Source organism: Carlito syrichta, unplaced genomic scaffold, assembly GCF_000164805.1.
Source record: "Carlito syrichta isolate Samal-C Ts95f unplaced genomic scaffold, Tarsius_syrichta-2.0.1 Scaffold274453, whole genome shotgun sequence".
Taxonomy (NCBI): Eukaryota; Metazoa; Chordata; class Mammalia; order Primates; family Tarsiidae; genus Carlito; species Carlito syrichta.
Window position 1 is genome coordinate 81,183 of NW_007218549.1, and position 22,783 is coordinate 103,965.

Genomic DNA, 22,783 nt, shown 5'->3' on the forward strand with positions numbered 1-22,783 from the left:
GGGGGGGAGGGGGGGGGGGGGGGGGGGGGGTGGAATTTGGCTCTCAATCTGAGAAAAACACTCACTAGAGGGTCTATTTAGATTAGGGGCTTCCTGGTTGTAAGGGCTGGCTGTTCCCCTCCCCCACAGTGGAAGGGCCATGTGCCTGTGCTTGCAAAGCTTGCTAAGCAACAGGTGGCTGATCCTATCTTCTGTGAGGTTACAGAGACCCGGGACTTGCAAGGTGTCCTATTGTGTATACCGCATGTATGCCGGATAAATGTAGCACTGGCAAATGCGAAATAGCTTCCAAACAGGTGGGACACCACTGGGATGTCTCTACTTTCTGTTTTCTGAATGGAAAAGGACACTGCCATGAAAGCCTTTGACTGCAATTACTTAGAAGAGGGCATGTTGTTTTCTTGGCATAGCATGATACAATATATACCTTCTGATGTCAATTGAAATGGATATAACCTCGTAATTTTCTTTCTTATACCTAAATAGAAATCTCTTACCTATTGTCTTTGATTGGAGATTTTCACTAGTTAGTTGATTAAAAATAGATTCTGCTGCCAAAACTCCACTCTTCATTGCTGTGTGGGTACCTTTGATCTTGGGAACATTCATGAAACCAGGACTGCAGCCAATTAGTAAACCACCAGGAAAGGTAAGTTTTGGTATAGACTAAGGAAAGAAAGGTTCAGAATACATTTGTTAGCTCACTAAAATAAACAAGCAATGTTGAACACTCCAAATCACAGTCTTAAAGTCTTCTATGGCTGAAGGGAAAGGCCAAAAAACAAACCCGGGAAAATGAATTGAACAAAGGGAAAAGAGCAGGGGTAGTTCTCCTTTTCCTCCCCTAGGAGTGGAGGTTAGGATTGTTACTGTTTTTCTGTTAAAGTTCTACCTCTTCCCTCTCTATGACTGACCTACATGGGACAGATCTAAGACTAAAGCAAAAGCATGTTTTAAAGAAAATGTTTTATTTATACATATTCATATCATAGTTAAAATATTCTCTAAACCTAAATGACCATTATCTAAATTGTGATTTGCTTGCAAATAAAAACCACAATGAAATATATATCACCTTACCCTAGTTAGGATGGCTACTATAAAAAAGACAAAAAATAACATGCAGGCAAGGATGTGGTGAGAAGAGAGCTATTACATGTTGGTGGGAATGTACATTAGTGCAGCCATAATGGAAAACAGTATGGAGGTTCTGCAAAAAGCTAAAAATAGAAATACCGTATGATTCGGCAGTCCCACTGCTGGGTATGTAAACAAAGGAAATGAAATTGGTGTGTCAAAAAGACAGCTGCACTCTCATGTTTACTGCAGCACTATTCACTTACTGTGATTACCAAGATATGGAATCAACCAAAGTGTCCATCAATGGGTGAATGGACAAAGAAAATGTGGTGTGTGAGGGGGGATCCAAAGAAGCCAGAATTTATGAAAAATTGTGTATTTACTCTTACATGTTTAAAATTTCAGTCACCTTCAAGGTACTCTCCATCTGATACAATACACCTGCTTTTCCCACTGCTCAAAACAATTTTTGAACTCAATCAGTTTTGATGCCTTTTAGTGCTTCTGCTAGTTTTTGTTTCACCTCTTCCACATCGGCAAAACATTTCCCTTTGAGGACTTTTTTCATCCAGGGAAACAAATAAAGTCACTCAGGGCGACATCAGGTGAATACGGATGGTGAGGTATGGGGGTCTTGGTGTTTTCAGTTAAAAACTGCTGAACACTCAGCGCAGTGTGGGCAGGCGTGCTTGTAAATAACCCATCATAAACTGAACAGACACATTCAAAGAATCTCCAAAAAAAATTCCCTGAAACTGACTGCAGCCTCTCACAACAATGCTAGCTGCTACACTGATGCTGATGGGTTCCTAGGACACTTACCTAGCAGGGGCAGCATGTACTGTTAGGGGCCCCGCCCTCCAAAAAATAATTCTGATTTTTTTTTTTGATCACTCCTCATATATACAAAAGGAAATACTATTTCACCATAAAAAAGAACAGAATCCTATCATTCAACATAGATGAGCCTGGTTCAGCATAGAAAGACAAATACGGCATGCTCTTACTCATATGTGGAAGCTAAGAAAGTTGATCTCATAGAAGTGGAGTGTGGAATAGATACCAGAGGCTGGGAAGGGTAGGGGAGGAGGGGGATACAGAGAGACTGGTTAACAGATACAAACTTATAACTACACAGGAGTAAGTACTTGTGTTCCATAGCACTATAGGGTGACTACAGTCAACAGTAATTTATTGTATTTTTTCAAATAGCTAGAAGAGAGGATTTTGAATGTTACCAACACAGAGAAACACTAAAGATTTGAGATGATGGGTATGCTAATTACCCTGATTTGATCATTATACATTGTGTACCTGTACCAAAATGTCACATTGCACCCCCCAAAAGTGAACCCAAATATTTAAAAGGGCATTAAAAAAATTGTGATTTACTTTTATACACATACTGGGTAATACATGACTTACAAAGGATACTATATACACTTTTAATTTTACTTTGAAAACTAAGGACAGAAACCTGTGATCCATTCATAGCAGTGCCATGACTAGCTACCGCCCTAAATATATTTTGATTAATTTAATGTTGAATTTCCAAAATAAATTTTTTAAATTAATTAATTAATTTATTATAAAGATGTGGGGTACAATTCAGGGTTAGGTATACAAACATTAATCATGCAAGTACCCTTGTTGATGAGGTATGCCCCTCCCTCCCCTAGCAGTTTCCTTCAATTGCCAATCCCACCTCTCTCCCGACAGTTTTCCACTACTGCCAATAGCTTTCTTATAGCATTATGATTGTTCAAGGTCACCTTATGAATGAGAACATATGAAACTCAGTTGTTTCTGTGATAAATCACTGAATATGATCGGACCTCAGTATACATTTCTGATAATGTATAGCCATCCTGATTAGGGTAAGGTGATACATTACTGTGGTTCTGATTTGCAAGCAGATCACAATTTATATAACAGTCATTCATGTTTAGAGATTTGTTAACTATGACATGGATATGTATGAATAAAACATTTTATTTAAAACATGAGGCTTCAGTCTTAAATTTGTTCCATGTCAGTCATGGGAAGGGAAGAGGAAAAATTTTAACAGAAAATCCCCACAATCCCCACTCTTAGGGGAGGAAAAGGGTGGTGACAGTTTTTGGTTTAGCCAATAAAATCTATATATAGCCTACAATGTAGCAGCCAAACACAGACTGTATGGAGAAATGTACTCTGCAGTTTAGAAAGAGAAAGCCAATGCAGAGTTATTTTTTCCACACTGTGCAGTTCTACTCTTAAGGGTTGTATGGCTTACTTGTTGAGAGAGTGGTAGTTGGTAAAAGTCTGGCTGATGTCACTGAGAGGACTCCGAGAGAAGCCAACAGGAAAATTATCAGAGGCCTGGTGAACTCTTCCTGGCCACAGTCACATTGCATCAACACAGAAATCTTGACTGTGAGGGAAGGTGCTAAGAAGCAAACTGGGGCAGAAGGAGTGCTGGTGTGAGGGAAGAACCAGGGCCCAGGTTCCTTCATGGTGTATGTGGAGAATGAAACTATGACTGCGGCTCTCAGACCAAATTCGATGTAGAGCCCCTGAGATAAAAGAGCATTAAATCGGGATTAAAGAGCAGACAAAGGGGCAAAAAGGCTTTCTGGAATGCCCCTACCTGAACACAGATAATGGTTTAATGACAGTGCTTTGTTCAAATAAGGATGCGGTTCTGTTGACACTAAGTTTGATTTTAGAGCCAGAAGAGTGTGAAGTTTAATCAAAGGTTATCAATTATTATATAAAGATTTTAGTACAAGTTCTATCAAAATAGGTGCTTACATCCTCAGAATAAAAATGTTATGGCCCCAGGAAAATGTGTTTTAAGTTCTGAGAGGATCACGCCATGGGTGGGCAGGGTTACTATAGCAGCTGGGCGTCTTGTTGGGAAGCTGGGGACCAAGGGAAATCCACAATGGGTTATGTATTTTGGGACATTCATTACACTAGGACTACGGGTAATTAGAAACCCAATGGAAAAGATGAGTGTTGGCACAGACTGAAGAAAGAGGCAAAGTCAGATAATCTTTGTTAGCTCAAAATAAACAAAATGGAATGTTCTAAGTTATTGTCTCTTTGTTTTCTATATGTAAATGAAAACAACTCGGGCTGTCCTTTCCCTCTTGCTATCCCAGAGGGAGAGAATGGCCATCTATAATAAACGGTGGTTACAGCGAAGCAACAAGAGCTGCCTCTACTCAGGGACCCTGGCCACCACCACATGGTTGCTGGCACTTCACACATTCAGGGAAACTTCTCGTAACCAACTGTAGAAATGGTCCCTGGAAGTACAGTGGAAATAAGTTTCTGAATCTGTGACTCATTAAATCAGAAAATTCCTGCAAAAAGTGTGTGTGTGTGTGTGTGTGTGTGTGTGTGTGTGTGTGTGTGTGTGTGTATGGTCATCTCTTCCTGCCAATCTGCAAACCACCTGAGATGTTGAAGTACATAGGCAGATGTTTTTAAATAAAAATCTGTATGTACTATTGCATAAACTGAAGCCTGTATAGTATAAATTACAAAGAGTGGAATTAGAATGACAGCAACTGTTATAGACATTATTTAAACAAACTTAATAGACTTGAGTTTAGTTATGCAAGTCAATAAATATTTCTAACAAATTAATTACTACTTTAGAAACAAAACAACCTCATGTGAAGTAATCCCACAGAACTTAAGGACAGTGTTACTTTAAGATTCTATTGATTATGTTTAAAATTAAACTAAGATTTTACTTGACTTTATAAAATATTGTTGCAGTAATAAAGTAGAACTTCACTTTTAAGGTCAAGTCAATGTATTTATTTATTTGTTTTTTGTTTTTTTTGAGTTGGAGTCTCACTCTGTCACCCAGGGTGTAGTACAGTGGCACACTCACAGCCACCCCAGCATCGACCGGCTGGGCTCCGGTAATCCTTTCGTCTCAGTCTTCCAAGTAGCTGGAACAATAGGTGCGGGCTACTGTGCCTGGCTAAATTTTTATTTATTGTAGAGACGAGGTCTCGCCAAGTTGCCTGGGCTGGTCTTGAACCCGTGGGCTTAAGCAATCCACTTGCCTCAGCCTCCCAAAGTGCTGGTATTACAGGCTGAGCCACTGAGCCCAGCCAAATATACTCTTAAAATTAAATTATTGGTATAATTTAAGTACTGTGTGCCATAGTTTTATAAACACTGGGCACTTTGCTTGTTTCTTAGATTTTCTTCCTTTAATTTTCTATTCTTTATCTGAATTTGTTACATCCTATTTTCAATTCTGATTTATAATACAGAAAGAAGGACTAAGAAGCTGAAAGAGTTACCTGCAAGCCACCTTCATTGAGCGCTCTGGCCCCATATGCAATCCTTTTCCCACCTTCCAGTGTTGGCTGAATGCTGGGATGGTGCTTCCACCTCTGGAACTCTCTAAACGGACTCAGGTATGGATTCTGATAGTCTAGACCAACCTTCAAATGTTATATTTAAATTTTTACATTTATGCAATCATACATTTTTACTTCAAAATAAATCAAGCTAAAATGTGAGCAATGTTTATCAGAAAACGCACATGTTAAATTTCCTGTAAAGTATTTGAAGCAATATATGCAGTAACACAAATTTAAATAAAAAGTTGTATAAAATCTGTCTGGAAAAGAAAGGGTAAGTAAAAGGAAACCCAGTGTTTATAATCAGCAAACCTCTGACAATTTGGAACATATTAATGAATCAATTGTGTTCTGGAAATCAATATCCAAATTGGAAACATACCTGTAGGTAATGTCTCAGGTTATGTTTCTACGAAAGAAACTGTAATAACGAATTATATGTTATGCATACCAACTCTAAAATCAACCAGTAATCTACACCACAGTAGTACTAGGCAAAATGAAGATAAAGGATGTAAATCACTTACAAAAAAGAGGACAAGAAATACAGGTTATACTTCATAAGGCATTACCAAAGGGTTGCAATTAGTAACCACATCTTAAACACTGATCATGCATAAATGTAGCAATGTGTCATATACAACTCTATCACTAAACTATAAAGCTGCTACCTCTCAAGGTCAGAAATGCTTCTATTACTTTTCCATTCCTTGTAACATTCAAGATCTAATTGACTGCAAAGATGTAGGTGGCCACAAGGAGAATAGTTTGTGTTTTAAAAGTTGCAGGTTCAAACCCAGTGCTGGTTTCACTTTGAGCATGCCACTGAGTGGAAGTGGGCTCTGAAGTCACACAAGTTCAGGCACTTCTGCCTCTGTCACCTCGTGTGTATTCTGGAAAGTTGTTGAACTTACTTGGACTTCAGTTTTCTCATCTAGCACAGTGGCTGGAGTATAGCAGCTCCTAGTGAGGTGGCTATGTGTGTTCAGTAGATTAAAGACGACAGCAGCCACAAGCACATTACATGTTGGGAGAATGAGAAAGTCAGCTTTAAATGGAAAGCACTCTACATTCTCTATATTCAAAACCCAAATTTCATAACAATATAATCCTATAGCTCTAACAGTAGAACTTCCCATAATGGAATTTAACTTACCACAAACCCAAGAGCCACTAGGGGTTCCCCTTCATTTAAATGATAGAGGAAGGAGCCTCCGTACGTGTGTCTGTCCAGGGGCCAACCGACTGTGTGGTCTACTCGTCCAGGCTTCCACTTCTTCTCATCAATGACCCATAACTAAAAAGCAAAACAAAACAAGTAAGTCCTGTAGTATTTAAAATGTTCTTAGGCCATCACAATACATACAACTTGCCAGGCTTAATGTCTTATTTATGAAAATTATATGTGAAAAACTGTAATGTGGGAAACACAGAAAAAATTACTTCAAACATCAAAGAAAGAATTTTTTTTTGTAAAGGAGTCACCTTGAATATCAAAGAAAATTGGAGTACAAGGTCGCAAAGGCTATGAACTCTTTAGGACACTAAATAGATCCTCAAACTGGTGGAGACTAGGAGATTTCAGTTAGGGGTATTATAAGCCACCTTACAGTTACAAGACATTGAAAACCTATAAAAGAAGAGAGAAATCTTTTTTAACTATATAAAAATTAAGTACTTCTAGATACTAAAGATTCTATAAAGTCTGTGGATAAACACTTGACTGGGGGGGCTGACTATCAACGAATACTTTAATGTTGACAAGAAAAAAGACATCACATTAGGAAAGTGGGTAGAGTCTCCACAAGAGACTTCCATGCGACGATAGGCAACACCAGGGAAAGGATGCAGGAAACTTCTGAGGTCCTGGGAACCACATCTTCATCTGGGTGGTAGCCATAGGGTGTATGGGGCTGCAGCTTACGGTCTGTTAACACGTATGTATTCTACCTGCCCCACACAACTGAAGCAAACTGGTCATCCTATTTTCAAATGGGCAAATTTTACATTTTAAACAAAAATTTCTATCTGAAATATTACCTAAAATTCAGATAATATGTGCGATCTTCCAAAACAATTCAGTCCTTATTCACAATAGAGTGAATCCTGTTATATGTAGAATTTGAAGCTTTCTGCGATTTAACCTAAAAATTTTTTATTTTTTTAAAACATTAACATTTACTGTAGTTATTGATCTATTTGGACTTACTCAGCCTTCTCACTTTATATTTTCAATTAACCAAGATTTCATTTTGTTTCGTTTTCAATTTTACTTTTTTATTTTATTTATTTATTTATTTAGAGACAAGATCTCGCCATGTTGCTCAGGCTAGTCTTGAACCCCTGAGCTTATACAATCCTCTCACCTCCTCCTCCCAAAGTGCTGGGATCATAGGCATGAGCCACTGCGACTGGTCTAAAACAATTTTTAAGCTAAAGGGTTATAATGAAAATTTTACATTTGAAGAAGCCTAGGATTTGAGAAAATAGACTATAGAAAAACGGAGAAAAGATATAATATTTAACCTAATTAAATTTCATATTGCAAGGTAATATACTAATTATCTTTACATTACAATTTTGAAAAAATAATTCTTTGAAGAATGTGGTTATCCTATAAACAGCATATGGATAACAGGTACAATCCTATCAGGGCAGATGGCATTATAATGAAAAACCAGAATCAAGGTTCATACATTTTCAAGTTCAAGACTCACTGCAAGCAACACTTGATGATTCCAACATGTAAGAACAATTTAAATAATGGTATTTGATCAGTAATACTTTTTCGCCCTTGAAAAATACCCCAAATAGTTTTTAGTCATAATGAACATTTCAAGACAATAAAAAACTATAGAATTAACTTAATATCATAAACTATGAGTTAAACCTTAAGACAATGAAAAATTGTAAAAGTAGTATCATAAACTGCATGATAATACAAATGAATTTAAGTTCCATATTTCAAGATTAAACTAGCAAAAATAATCCAGGATACCTCCTTTAGTCCAATCCCATATGTCTGCGGATCACAACTTGCTCTCAAATCAAACTTCTTATACAGTTGCTTGGCTAGATGTCCATGGCAGCCCTCTGCAAAAACTGTGACTTTCGCATGTAGTTCTAGTCCCCTCTCAAATGTCGTCTAACAAGCAAAAACATGTTAAATGGCAACATCTGGCAGAATGCAAAATATTCACATTTTGTTCAGTTTTAAACGAACTATGATTTAGGTATAGACAAGACAGTGTAAATATACAGTATTAAAAATAAAACCAAAAGTAATATAAATTAAATTAAATTTAAATTTTATATATATCTTTTGTCTTTGGTATATTTATTTCCTTTTTACTTCAAAAGTACTTGATTGAATGGTTAGGTTTATAAGAATTAGAAAAGCAAATAAAGTATGTTCATGCAAAAAAATTTTCTGCATATGAATATAAAGTGAAAAGGCCATTTCCTCACTGTTACTGGTTTTCCAGTCCTTAATTTGAAGAACAAACACTTAATAACATTCTTCTGAATCATGCCAGAAAATGTTTATGAATAAAAAAACTATACAGAGCCTACTTATAGTCTTCTAACACAAAGCGGATCATTTTAAACATACTCAAGCTACTTTCTTTTTTCACTTTAATTTTACTTGTTCCCTAATTTTGAACATATACTGTAAAACTAATGTTTTTTCCTAGTATAAAAAAGCTACAATGAAAGCTTTTATCTCCCTCTTCTTCTCTCGCTATATATTTTGTACTATGTCTGGAACATAGTAGGTTCTCAATAAAGTTATTGAATAGAGAATAATCAGGAAAGTCTCTTATGAAATATATCTTCCCCAATATACTTCTATTCCTATATTTGCATGTGTGTATGTGTACACAGACACATTCATACAAATAACAGGTTCACACTGACAAACTGTTGTAACTATTTTCTCATACATTATAAAGTGATTTGCTAAAGGCAATATACACCAAAAAAAAAAAAAAAAGCATTTTTGATGCTTGAATAGATTCCCCTAATTTTTCAACCAATTCCCAAGAGTTGGACATTTAGGTTTTTCCAGTGGTTTACTATTATAAGCACTGCTTGGATGAACATCCTTGGTGTTAAATCTTTTCAGTCTGAATAGTAAGAATTATTTCATAATTAACTTAATACCTTTGGTTACTAGAGAGTCTGAACATCTTTCACATGTCTATTGGTAACTTTTGATATGAAATGCTTATTCATGTTATATATATATATGGATATTACACATACACACATATCCTATACATAACTCAGCATAACCTTTTTATTTTTTCCTTACTCTAATTATACCTCATTCATCTGTAATCCATTAACAACCTAGTATGTACAGTTTTATGTAAAAAGATAGGCACATATACATATTGAGATACTTGTTATATATACACTTAAACTTTTTGGGGTCCTGGTTTATTTTACAAAAATAGAATCATATAAACTTTTCTCTTTCTTTTCTCACTTAGTATTACCTCCTGGAAATCTTTTCAAGTCACTGTATTGCTCAAATCTTTCTCTTTAATAGCTAGGCAGTAGTCTGGGTGGCAACAGGATAGATTGTATTCGGCCATTCTGCCAATGGATCACAGCCATTCACTATTTCCAGTTTATGTATGACTATAAGCAATGTTAGAAGATATAAACATCTTTCCATATACAGTTGCTCCTTGAATAAGACAGGTTTGAACTGCCTGGTTCCACATATAAACAGATTTTTTAAAAAGCCAATCACGGATCAAAAACACATTTGCCAGATATGAAACCCAAGTATACAGAGGCCAACTTTTCATTTATGTGGGTGCCACAGGGCCAACTCTGAGACTTGAATATGCTTGGATTTTGATACACTTGAGAGTCCTGGAATCAGTCCCCTGCATATACTAAGGGACAATTCTATATTCAAACAATATTGGTGTTTTTATTTCTGTAAGATTCCTAAGTATGACCCTCTTAGATCAAACTACTTCTGTTTTTATTTTAATAGTATCAGATTGCTTTCCAAAAATCCTTAAGCAGTGACTATTTCCACGAGCAGTATATAAGAAGACACTTTTCCCTATAGTCCTGTTAGTGACAGATGGAACTGTTCCTTTTACATTTTTGCTAGTGGAACAAGTATAGTGATAACACACTCTTTTATTTCACATTTCCCTGATTACTATTTTGAGCACCTTTATCTAGGATTCAAGAAACAGAAAATGAGTACACACAACATGCCAGGTTCTCTATGCTGGGCACTGGGAATACAAAGGTAAATAAAAAAAAGAAATGTTCCTTTCTTCTGGGATAGTCACAGAGGCAGACATGAAATAAACAAGAAGATATAGTAACAAAAAGTTTAAGTGCTATGAAAGAAAGCAGACAGAGTTATGAGGAAGAATAGAAGGAATACATGAATAGGAAAGGCCTCTTTGAAGAAATGGCATTTAAGCTGTAGGATCCGAAGAAAAGGTCCTTAAGTATTGTCCTGATGATTATTATCAGTGGTCTTCTATTGGTGGTCTATTATCAGTGGTTCTCTTAGTGTTCTTCTATAAATTGTCAATTGTGTAGACTCTACCCACTTTCCTAATGTGATGTCTTTTTTCTTGTCAACGTTTAAGTGTTCTTTGATAGTCAACCCCCCAAATCAACTGTTTATTCATAGACTTTACAGAATCTTTGGTATACAGAAGTACTTAATTTTTATGTAGTTAAAAAGATTTGTCTCTTCTTTTATAGGTTTTCAATGTCTTGTAACTGTAAGGTGGCTAACAATACCCCCAGGTTGTAACTGAAATCTCCTAGATTTATTTCTGAGATTTTTATTGTTTTGAGCCTTTAAATCATAAGAATTTTTTTAAAAAACAAGGGTTGAGCACTATTCACTTCTAGGTGGATATATAATTTCCCTAGCACTACTTATAAAACTATTCAATCTTAATGAACTAAAATATTAGTTGATAAATTTCGATTTCTTATAATATACCCCTTAGTGAGCAAGGGACAGACCCTGAAGCCACTAATTCCTGGGTAAGTTATTTAACCTTTGAAATGCATAAGTGTCCAAATCAGAATTATTCCAATAAGATGCCTCATAGAGACAGGAGTGGAGCTACTAAATGAGCAGCAGGATACAAGATTCCAGGACTCAGGGAAGAGGATTTAAAGATACCAGGGTGAGAAAATGCAGACAGCAGGCTCAACACTGAGCCCTAGGAACTTAATCTTTAGAGGCCAGGAAGAAGCAGGCCAAGTGAACAGGAGGAGGGCCAGAGGAAAACAAGGAAAACCAAGAAAACTTGTGAGAAGAGCTGAGTCAGGAAAGTGTTTCAAGCTGGAAAAAGTTACTCAGCTGTGTCAAGTGCTGCCCACTGGGTGGTTAAGTAAGAGAAGACAGAGAACCAACTTCCAGACTGGCAAGATGGAGGTATTTGTGACTCTGACAAGAGTTGTTTCACTGGAAAGACAAGGGAAGAAAATTTAACCATAAAGGATAAAATTGAGAATGGAACGATAAAGTAAACAGAATCGTAACTTGCAGTACTAAAATAATTATCTCAAAAACTTAGATTTTGGGGGACTCAAATTACTCCTCAAATTACTACATTGTACTCTATGCTATTATATCTGTACAAATACAATATACAAATATAAATGTTTTCACAAATACAAAGCATATAACAAAAGAAATTTGAACAAATATGAGAACACAAAAAATGAAATACCACAATGGTAAAATCTGTGTGTGCTTCAGTTTTATTATATTAAATACTAAAAATTTAAAAAATTTAAAATATTAAAATATAATTTGTAATTAAAGAATCATAATCTAGAAAAAGATTAACCACAACATGGGGAAAACAATATTCTTTTATTATTATGAAAAGCAGTATGAGACAATAGTTGTTTGCAAATCTGGCCCCTGCATCAGAATCCCTGGGGGTTATTAAAAAACAGCTTCTTCACCTGAGCCCAGTGGGTCGAGGCTGCAGTAAGCCATGATCTTGCCACTACACTCCATCTTGGACAACACAGTGCAACCCTGACTCAAAATAAAACAAAAAACCAAAAAAAAAAAAAAACCAACTTCTTGGGCCCTTACGATATGACACACTGAGCCTCAAGCTATCACATGATTTTGATGTGGCCAGCTGAGCCGTCAAAAAGGAGCCTGAAATATACTTTGCCACCTGTTTTTAAAGTAGGAAGAAGTGAGAAGCAGGAAGACTTGCTGGGGAAGTCTCTAGACTAGATTCCCAATTCTATTTAAGTGTGGCAGAAAGGAGGATAAACTATCCGTCAACAAATATTTACTGAGGACATAATATCTATCTGGCACCATACCAGGCACTAGAGTGACCCTCCATGATCTCTGTTCTCTTGGAGCTGATCATCTAGTTGGGAAACTAGATAATAAACAAATAAACATGAACAGACAGGTTACTTTACTGAGATGTTAAGTTGTGTTTTGTTCGTATTTTAGGACAGCAAGATATTTTTTCCTAGTCTTTTCCAAGGAACCTTACAAAGAGCTCTATATTCTAATGATTTTGCTTTTGCAAATACAAAAATATAAGATGTGAAAACCTATAAACTATCCAGACTTAACATTCTGAAGGAGAGGAAGGCAATCAGTTTTACATCTACCAAAAGATGCTAAAATCAAGTTGAAGTCTATCAGTGTCTACCTAATGACAGTAATACAAATGATTCCTGTCCACAGATATGAAAACTGTGGAAACAATTTTTATTTGCCTGATTTGGCTACTGCAGTGGATTGATGACCTATATATAGGTATGTGTTTGAATTCTCCTTGTTGATTCCCTCATTAACTGAGTGAAAGAAAATTTTTGACACATGTATGTTCTATATTTGTATGAGTCATGTTTTTAATCTTTTAAAAAATTATTCTAAATGTTGTAACTATTTGTCAAAATCATGTTTAGCTCAAAACTGCTTCTATATTTCCTAACAATGAAAGAAAAATTCTGCATTAATAATTAAATTCTAACATTCGCAAGTCCTGCATTACTGAGTCAAAACTGATTCTTTCTCTTTTATTTGTCAGTTGGTTAAACACATGACTATTTAAAGGTTTACCTTTGGGGCTCCATCCTTCTGGATCCCTACGTCATTTGTGGCGATTCCTTTGACACTACCATCTTCATGAAAGAGGACCTAAAAATTATCAAAATGGATTTATTATCACCTTAGGATTCATAATCTGGAAAAAAACAGTAGACAGCTTTAAATTCCTTAAAAGTGAACACATTGTCTAGATTATAGAAATACAGGCTTTAAATGTTCAGACAAAAAAGAAACACGCCATTGAAGTACTTTCTAGAATATAAAAGAATACAACTCAAACACTTGGAAATCAAAGCAATGCCACAAACTTGATGAGAAAGAAAAAGGGAGGCTGCTGGAGAGGATAATAAAGAAACCAGTGGGATTAAACAAGAAGCCACTTCAGATACCAAGCCACGTGCTAAGAATCTGAAATCATGACGTGTAATGAATGATGAAGAACATGAAGGTGGGTTGAGAAAAAAACTGTTGGGAAAGCTTGTCTCACGTGAGCTAAGAACCGCCCGCCCCGCCCACCAAAAAAAAAAAAAGCCAGAGAGAGGCTGAGGGCAGCCCAAAGGTGAGTAAAGTTTATTTGTGAAGGAAGATGGAAGGGAAAATAGGTCCAAAGTTGAGAAACAGCAATACTCTGAAACCTGGAGTTGGCCGGTTTCCTCTGGAGAAAGATGCTCTTTGGATAGGAACGGACAAACACACTCTGCTATCACACAGCAGATTATAAGAAAACACGGGAGTGGAAGGGTAAAACAAGAACCAGCAGCAATGATATGAAAACAAGTGTATAAAGGTTTATTGATGTTTTGAAAAAAAAAAATCCACAGTAGGATGTGGTTATGGACTAGAACTGAAGTCTGGTTCTGAGTTCTGAGTACCCAAAAAACATCTGGCACACAGATCAGTAACCTATGGATGATCATTAAGGAACCAGGGAAAAGAAGAGAGAGACAAGAGGCTGCAAGTGCCCACGTGTGTACTCAGAAGTGAAAATCATGGATTCTACAAACCACCTACCTGTGCCTTTGACACTGATCCCACTCAACGCTTAACAAGGAGAAATGCAAGAATCCCACACTTGGGTCCAAAAACCCAAATGCATATGTATGAGCTGGGAAAACAGAAATTCATAGCAGCAAGTATAATACAGGGGCCTGTGTGTTTTACTTGACTTATACAGTAAGGGTAAAAACAAATCTAAAAACATTTTCTCTGGTGCCAAAAACAAAAGAGAACTTCCCCCTACCCCTCACTTTTCTTTTAGTATTTCCTTTAGCACACTTCTAACTGTAAATCCTTTCTCTGTTTCTCTGAGATGCATGAGAATCTTTTTTTTTTCTTTTTTAGTCACAGTCTCACTCTGTTGCCCAGGCTGGAATACAGTGGCATGATCACGGCTCACCATAGCCTCTAACTCCTGGACTCAGGCGATCCTTCTGCCTCAGCCTTCTGAGTAGCTGGGACTACAGGTGCATGCCACCATGTCCGGCTAAGGTTTTTAATTTGTTGTAGAGACAAGGTCTTGCTATGCTGTCTAGACTGGTCTTGAACTTCTGGGCTCAAGCAATCCTCTTCCCTCATCTTTCCTAAATGCTGGGATTATAGGCATGAGCCAGAACACGGTGTGTGAGAATCGTTTTATTTTTTATTTTTGAGTTGGAGTCTCACTCTGCCATCCAGACTAGAGTTGCAGTGGCATGAACATGACCATCGCAGCCTCCTTCTGGGAATAGGTGATGTTTCCACCTCAGCCTTCAAATAGCTGGTACTACAGGTACGTGCCACCACCCTAATTTTTTTGGTTTATTGTAGAGATGAGGTCTCGCTATGTTGCCTAGGCTAATCTCGAGCTCCTGAGCTCAGGTAGTTCTCTCGCTTCTGCCTTCCAAAGTGTTGGGATTATAGAAATAAGTCACTGTGCCCAGTGAGAATCTTTTGAAAAGCTAAATAAGACCAGATGTGGTGACTCACACCTATACTCCCAGTACTTTGGGAGGCTGAGGTGGGAGGACTGCTTGAGCCCAGAAGTTTGAGACCATCCTAGACAACATAGTGAGATCTCATCTCTACAAAAAGTAAAAAAAAATTAGCCAGGCATGGTGGTACCTGTCTGTAGTCCCAGCTACTTGGGAGGCTAAAGCAGAAGGATCTCCTGAGCCCAGGAGGTCAAGGCTTGTGGTGAGCCATGATTGTGTTACTGCACTCCAGCCTGAGCAACAGAGTGAGACTCTGACTCTAAATAAATAAATAAAAATGAAATAAGCCTCAAAGAAAGCTATACAAACTAAAAAGATCCCAAAAAGCATCATTCACAAGTTAGTTTCTGACTCCCAGCTTCATTCATTCCCCCTAAAAATCACTAACAACACCTCAAGATTGCTAAACACTCATCTCTGCTTCCCCTATGAAGAAGGGTATACAAGCATCTGGACTTAGGTTATTGGGGATCCTTCTCATGTGATTCCCCTGTGCTTGTGTACGTTAAATAAAGCTGTATGCTTTTTCTCCTGTTAATGTATTGTCAGTTCACTTTCAGCAAACCTTCAGAGAGGAAGCCTTCCCTTAATCCCTACACTGCCCCTATATCAGGAAAGAGAAAACTCCAGATTAAAGATGGAGAAAATGAGAGCAGGACATAATTGTAACTAGAAAGTTGTCCTTGTGAGAAGGGACAGATTTGTTCTGTGCAATAAAACAGTAGATAATTTCTATTCAATATAAGGAAGAGATTTCCAACAGTCCACAATTTTTCATCCCTTATGGTATTCAATCATAAATGGTAAAATCATTTGATGGTGGCATATGAAATAAGGAATTCAAGTACTCTTCAGATTACATCTTTTTAAGGTTACTTTTAATTTTGCAATTCTAACATCCTATGGTTTTAAGAAATACTTCTTCATTTCTGTAAAATTATTCATTTATTCTCAAAAGATAAAATATTAAAACAAAACAAAATATACACACCTCGGCAGCTGCATAACCAGGGTATACTTCTACACCAAGGGCTTCCGCTTGCTCCCCCATCCAGCTCACTAAATGTCCCAAGCGCACAATGTAATTGCCGTGATTATTCATTGGAAGACCTAGAAATGTATGATTAATTTTAAAATCTGACTTTTTACTGATAAAGCATCTCAAAATATAAATAATTAAAAATTCACATCAATGTGTATTTCTACATAAGTGTACATGTTATCATAGTCATAATTTCAACTTACTTTCTACAGTTTTGGTCTAGAGTTCTAATTTATTAATTTAAAAACAACATTAAAGCTCTAAATTAAAAAGTCCTGGTTGGCTTACAAGGCTATCTCAATTCTCCTAGACTGGAAGATAAAAGAATTGGGTTCTACTCCTGCTTTCCCACCAGCTAGCTGTATATCTTTGGGGAAGTCCTTCAAATACCTGGACCTCAGTTTTCTCATCTGTGAAAGGAGGAAATTTACCAGATGAAATATAGTTCCTTCTAAGCTTTGGAATTCTGTAGCTCTATGAATTTTCATTATACCTTACCTGGAAGAATTGGCACAGGAATTCTATATTTCTCTGTTAAAATTCCAAATCTGTCTTCTGTTACAGGAGTGTTAAGTGGAGCCTAGAAACAAAAGAATGAAAGAAAAAGAAATGATTTCAGTTCCCATTTGTAAGGGTAAATATAATTTAAAAACAGACAAAAAAAAAAAAAAAACAACCTTTAAAACTACTTTGGTGGCAAAACGGAAAGGGAACTCCCTCCTTAATTATCTTTCAGTAGTTTCTTTAGAAAACTTGTAACTATAAATGCTTTCTCTATCTTTCTGAGATATATGGGAATCTTTTAAAAACTAAATAAGCTCTTGTCAGTTTTCTATCCCTGGCATGTCTTTCTTGTGGGGAGACATCTTTGAATGTGAAAATCGTGTCTCTTTGGGAGTTTAGCCTAGGTGCTTGGCTATAAATGGAAACTTCCTTCTTGGTGAAAGGTAAAAGAAATTTTATTTTTCCTTTGGGAAAAAAAAATTAATATGTTGCAACAGATTGTACCTGCCAGCTATTTATATAAGAAGGTACCAAAGCAATAAAGGGCTTTAACATGCAAAATACTTTCTATTAGAATTGATATTATATCAATAATTGAATGATATTCATTTCTGAAATAATATTGAAAAGAGAAATTTAATTAAGCACAATTAAAGTACTTCTAATTTAAAGGAGCTTGATTTTTTTTTTTTCTGAGTTGGAGTCTCACTCTGTTGCCCAGGCTGGAGTGTAGTGGCATGCTCATGGCCACTGCAGCCTTGATCTGCTGGGCTCAGGCGATCCTTCCACTTCAGCCTTCCAGGTAGCTGGAACTACAGGCATGTGCCACCATGCCCAGTTAATTTTTTTTATTTTATTGTAGAGATGAGGTCTCACCATGTTGCCCAGGTTGTTCTCGAACCCGTGGGCTCAGGAGATCCTCTTGCCTCAGTCTCCCAAAAGTACTGGGATTATAGGCATGAGCCACTGCTGAAGATTGATATTTTACAAAGAAAATCATAGATGGAATTTCTGGAATTCAATTTACTCCACAAAGAAAGATATGGATAATATTTATATAATTTTTTGATCTTTACCAGTATTAAGACACTGGATATTTTAACCTTGGAGGTGGGACAGGTATAATACAAGCTATCTTACAGTAGAAAAAAAGAGTGTAAGATTTTAACCAAGTTCATACAAATTGTATTTAAGAGTAATAAAACTAGGACTTGGTCCTCTGTCCATATATACCTTTTCTGCTTAGGTTATGGGAGACCGTATTTTAATTTTAATTCATTTCTTTAGAAAATTAGATTATCCTCTTTGGCTTTCAAGATTGCATTGTCCCAGAATATTTTGTAACACTTTATTAAGAATAATGATACAAAGACCTACAGAACAAGTTAAAAAATACCCTCAAAATAAGAAATGCTGTATTTCATTTGGTAGAAATAGCAAATAAAATATTTTCAAGATAGCATCTCATAAATCCAGTGCATAAATACAATGTATAGAGGCATTATATAAAATCTGAGTTAATATCTTAGGATACAACTCGGATACAATTCAATCATTTTGTTCTTTTTAATTAAAAAAATAAAACTATCCCTTAAGAGAGAATTACATGAAAAAGTTTTCCTATATTCCAGTAATTTGGAAACAGAGATACAATAAAGATTAAACTTTGTATAAAAAGCTACTTTTCATACCCCCTTCTCCTTCCAGTCGGGGAAGAGTTCTTTAAAAGCACCTGGATCAAGGCACGCCCCTGAGAGAGTATGAGCCCCTATCTGAGCAGCTTTCTCCACTAGACACACTCGGATGTCCCTTCCGTGTTCAGCAGCCAACTGCTTTAGACGGACAGCTGCAGAGAGCCCTGCAGGGCCTGCACCGATGATGACAACATCCGCTTCTTCCGCAAACCTTTCCATGTTCACTCCTGGGAGAAAAATATGTTAAAAATAATACAAAATTCAGCACCACACGATAAATCTTACATTCTGGTTTAAAAATATGCACTATGATATTTAGAAGCCATGTGGTGTTCCTGAAATGTTAGATTCATAGTTCATATTCAGTTTAATGAGTTGACATTCATTTAACTGGGTCATCTGGAGCACACAGGGAGGCAAGAAAATAATATATGTAATACATTTTTAAAAGTTCATTATGCTTTAGAGCATTATTTAAGGAAATTCTTCCGGTGCTTTGTACAGTAATTATGCAAAAAATATTATCACATTAGTTTGATGCTCTCTTAGGTTCTGTTCTGGTGCCTATTTTATTGTAGCATCTATAAATCAACTTTTGGCTTTGAGATGTATTATACATTTAGCAAATATTTGCTTATCTAAATACAGTCATGTGTTGCTTATCGATGGGAATATGTTTTGAAACATGTGTTATTAGGTGATCTCATCACCATGTGAACATCATAAACCTAGATGGTACAGCCTACTACACACCCAGGATATATGGTACAGTTAATTGCTCCTGGGCTACAAACTTGTATAGCATGTTACTGTACTGAATACTTACAATAGTATTTGTGTGCCTAAACATATGTAAACATAGAAAATGTACAGTAAAAAATACAATATAAAAGATTAAAAATGGTATACCTGCATAGGACACTTACCATGACAGAACTTGCAGGACTGGAAGTTGTTCTGGGTTAGTCAATGAGTGAGTGGTGGACGAATGCGAAGGCCTAAGACATTACTATACACCCCTGCAGACTTTATAAACACTGTACACTTAGACTATGATAAATTTACTAAAAAATGTTTTTAGCATAAAGCACAAACATATAGCCATATAAAAATATTTTTCTTTATATCGTTATTCTATAAGCTTTTTTAATATCTTCAAATATTTTACATTTTCAGTTTTGTTAAAAACCAAGACACAGACAGACACATTAGCTAGGCTAACATAGGGTCATGATCATCAATATCACTGTTTTCCACCTCCACATCTTGTCCCACTGGAAGGTCTTCAGGGGCAATAACACGCATGGAGCTGTCATCTCCTGGAATAACAAAGCCTTCTTCTGGAATACCTCCTGAAGGACCTGCCTGAGGCTATTTTACAATTAACTTTTAAAAAATAAGTAGAATGAATATATCGTAAAATATTGATAAAAAGTAGAATACATACATAAACTAGTAACATGGTCGTTTGTTTCATCACCAAGTATTTGTACTGTAAATAATTTTATGTGCTAAATTTTTATGCAACTGGCAGAGCAGTAATTTTGCTTACATCAGCATCACCACAAACACATGAGTAATGTGTTGTGCTACAATGTTCTGAAAGCTATGCTCTGAAGGATGTCACACTAGGCAATAGGAATTCTTCAGCTTCAATATAATCTTATGGGACCACTGTCACATATGTGGTCTGTTGTTGACCAAAACGTTGTTATATGGCACATGACTATAATAATATGTGCTATATTTGGTAAAGCCATAAAATATTACTAGATGCTTTGAAACCATTATGACTAATATAATAGCTCCCCGCCACAAAATGATACAAAGTATGTAGAAGTTTCCCAAGAATTTTACACAAATTATGACCTACCTTCCCATCGCTTATCCTTATCCCGTGGATACATAGTATAGTGGGTAGTAATTTGAGGCACAGCAGAAGTTGCAGACCATCTTGCAGCACACAGAGGTAGATAATTTTTCTTAATTTTTAAGGCATGAAGGCACTGATATGCTGCAGAAAAATTACAAACATTATTCCCTTTTTTCAATTAATTTTCCTCAGTAGACTGAAAAAGCATACAAATTATTGTCCTCAATGAATGATATAAATTGAAATCGATTATGCTGCTTCCTAGATGAACAATTCAGTTAACTTTTTCTAATGAAGCAATACTTTCAAATCTTAAGTATCTTAAACTATCTAATAAATAAATTTATTCAATTTAGCTCATGTCAGCCTTAACCTAATAGGAAGACCATATGATTAGCTACCCAAACTGGATACTTTTGAGAGTATCAGGGAGCAGTATTAACAACTGTTAATGTTATGTTCAGTCAGTCGACAAAAGGGTAAACTGGTTTTATGGTCAGCTTCTTTTTTAAGTAAGTTGACCTACCTATTTGGTAGTATCTTCTGAGATTCTTGAAAACATATATATTTTTTAGATAGCAAATAGTATTTTAGGGAAAAGAACAGAAGTCTATAAAGATTCATCTGCAAATATGTTCATTAAACTTTCTCTGTTGTCCTTAAACTTCTAACTTCACCTCCTCTTTTCCTTACCTGGGGCAGATACCCTAACATCAAACCACATAAAGACAGAAGCAATTAGATAGTATAATAGCTCTCTCAATTCCTTGGTAACAGCCTCTAATGTCATCTGCATTAGTGCCCACATTTTGTTCATTCTCTCAGCCTGTAACAGAAGGGATATCTTTTCTCCCTACTTAGGTCAGTCCCTCTACCTGGATGATGAGGCTTATCGCTCCCATCTTCTTAAGGACATTCCTCCATCTGATACCCTCCTTCCTCTTGTATTTTCAATCTCTGACTCCCCTTTCTTTGTTCTTCTTGATAATCCTTCCTCTCATTAAAAAAAAGAACAGAGACTCTCCTCATAAAACCACTTCTGACAGATATAAAACTTGTATCTGAAGTCATAATTATATGTCTGTTATAGGAGAAGGGATAGAATAACAAAAGGAACAGAATAAAGAGTTCATAAATAGAATAGGATACATCTGGGGATTTGGTATATGATTCCAAATCAGAGAAAAGAGATGGTTAATCATTAAATGATGCGGAGATAGCCAGGAACCTATTTGGAAAAAAGTGTACCCTGTTCCCTATGTCAAAGGAATTCCATCTGATCAAAGATTTTAACGGAGAAAATAAAAGTAAAACATATTAGTGATATATCCATAAATTAAATGATTCTCCTTCATTTGAGTGAGCTAGACTTATTGACTATCTTCTAATAAGTAGAGTATGGAAAGAAAAAATATTAACTGCACAGTAGAGCAATATGGCAGACACCACTTCAAGTTACCAAGTTTAACATTACCAGCAACAAGACATATTGACATCATGTACCTTCAGATATGATGTGATAAGAAGGGCTCTTCACCTCTGTGGTACACATCCTCAAAATCTTTACTCTTATTCTAATCATAAGAGATCATCAGACAAACTTAGATTGAGGGACATTTCACAAAACGCCAGTTTGGCAGTTTCTTACAAAACTAAATATAATCTTACTTTTGAATATATTTAACCATATGACCACATGACCCAGCAATTGCACTTCTTGGTATTTACTCAAATGAGTTGAATATTACTCAGTGCTAAAAAGAAATTAGCGATCAAGCCACGAAAAGACATGGAGGAATCCTAAATGCAGATTATCACATGAAAAATCCCAATCTGAAAGGGGATTTCAACTATATGACATTTTGGAAAAAAAAAAACTACAGAGGCAATAAAAAGATTATGGAAGGCTGAGGTGGAAGGATCGCCAGTACCCAGCAGTTCAACACTAAGGTGGCCATGAGTGTGCCGCTGCACTGCAGCCTAGGTGATGGAGTGAGACTCCAACTCAAAAAAAATTAAATAAAAAAAGATTAGTGGTTTCCAGAGATTTGGAAGGAGAGAGGAAGGGACAAAGAGATGAAGCACAGGGGATTCTTTTTTTTTTTTTTGAGTTGGAGTCTCACTCCATCACCCAGAGTGGAGTGCA

At 36.2% G+C, this 22,783-nt stretch overlaps 1 protein-coding gene across 2 annotated transcripts in view; it reads right to left on the reverse strand.

Annotated features, from left to right (window-relative positions):
* The window catches only part of ETFDH (electron transfer flavoprotein dehydrogenase), a 33,854-nt gene that overhangs the window by 5,434 nt on the left and 5,637 nt on the right, over window positions 1-22,783 (reverse strand). The window contains exons 2-10 of one of the 2 annotated variants that reach the window (XM_008052440.1): window positions 20,638-20,778; window positions 18,762-18,991; window positions 17,065-17,146; window positions 16,516-16,634; window positions 13,567-13,644; window positions 8,452-8,598; window positions 6,610-6,750; window positions 5,391-5,534; window positions 498-666 (exon numbers count right to left, since the gene is read on the reverse strand). In XM_008052440.1, coding sequence (XP_008050631.1) covers window positions 498-666; window positions 5,391-5,534; window positions 6,610-6,750; window positions 8,452-8,598; window positions 13,567-13,644; window positions 16,516-16,634; window positions 17,065-17,146; window positions 18,762-18,991; window positions 20,638-20,778 — 1,251 coding nt within the window. The remainder of the gene's footprint in view (window positions 1-497; window positions 667-5,390; window positions 5,535-6,609; window positions 6,751-8,451; window positions 8,599-13,566; window positions 13,645-16,515; window positions 16,635-17,064; window positions 17,147-18,761; window positions 18,992-20,637; window positions 20,779-22,783) is intronic. The other variant, XM_008052441.2, reaches the window with a different exon arrangement.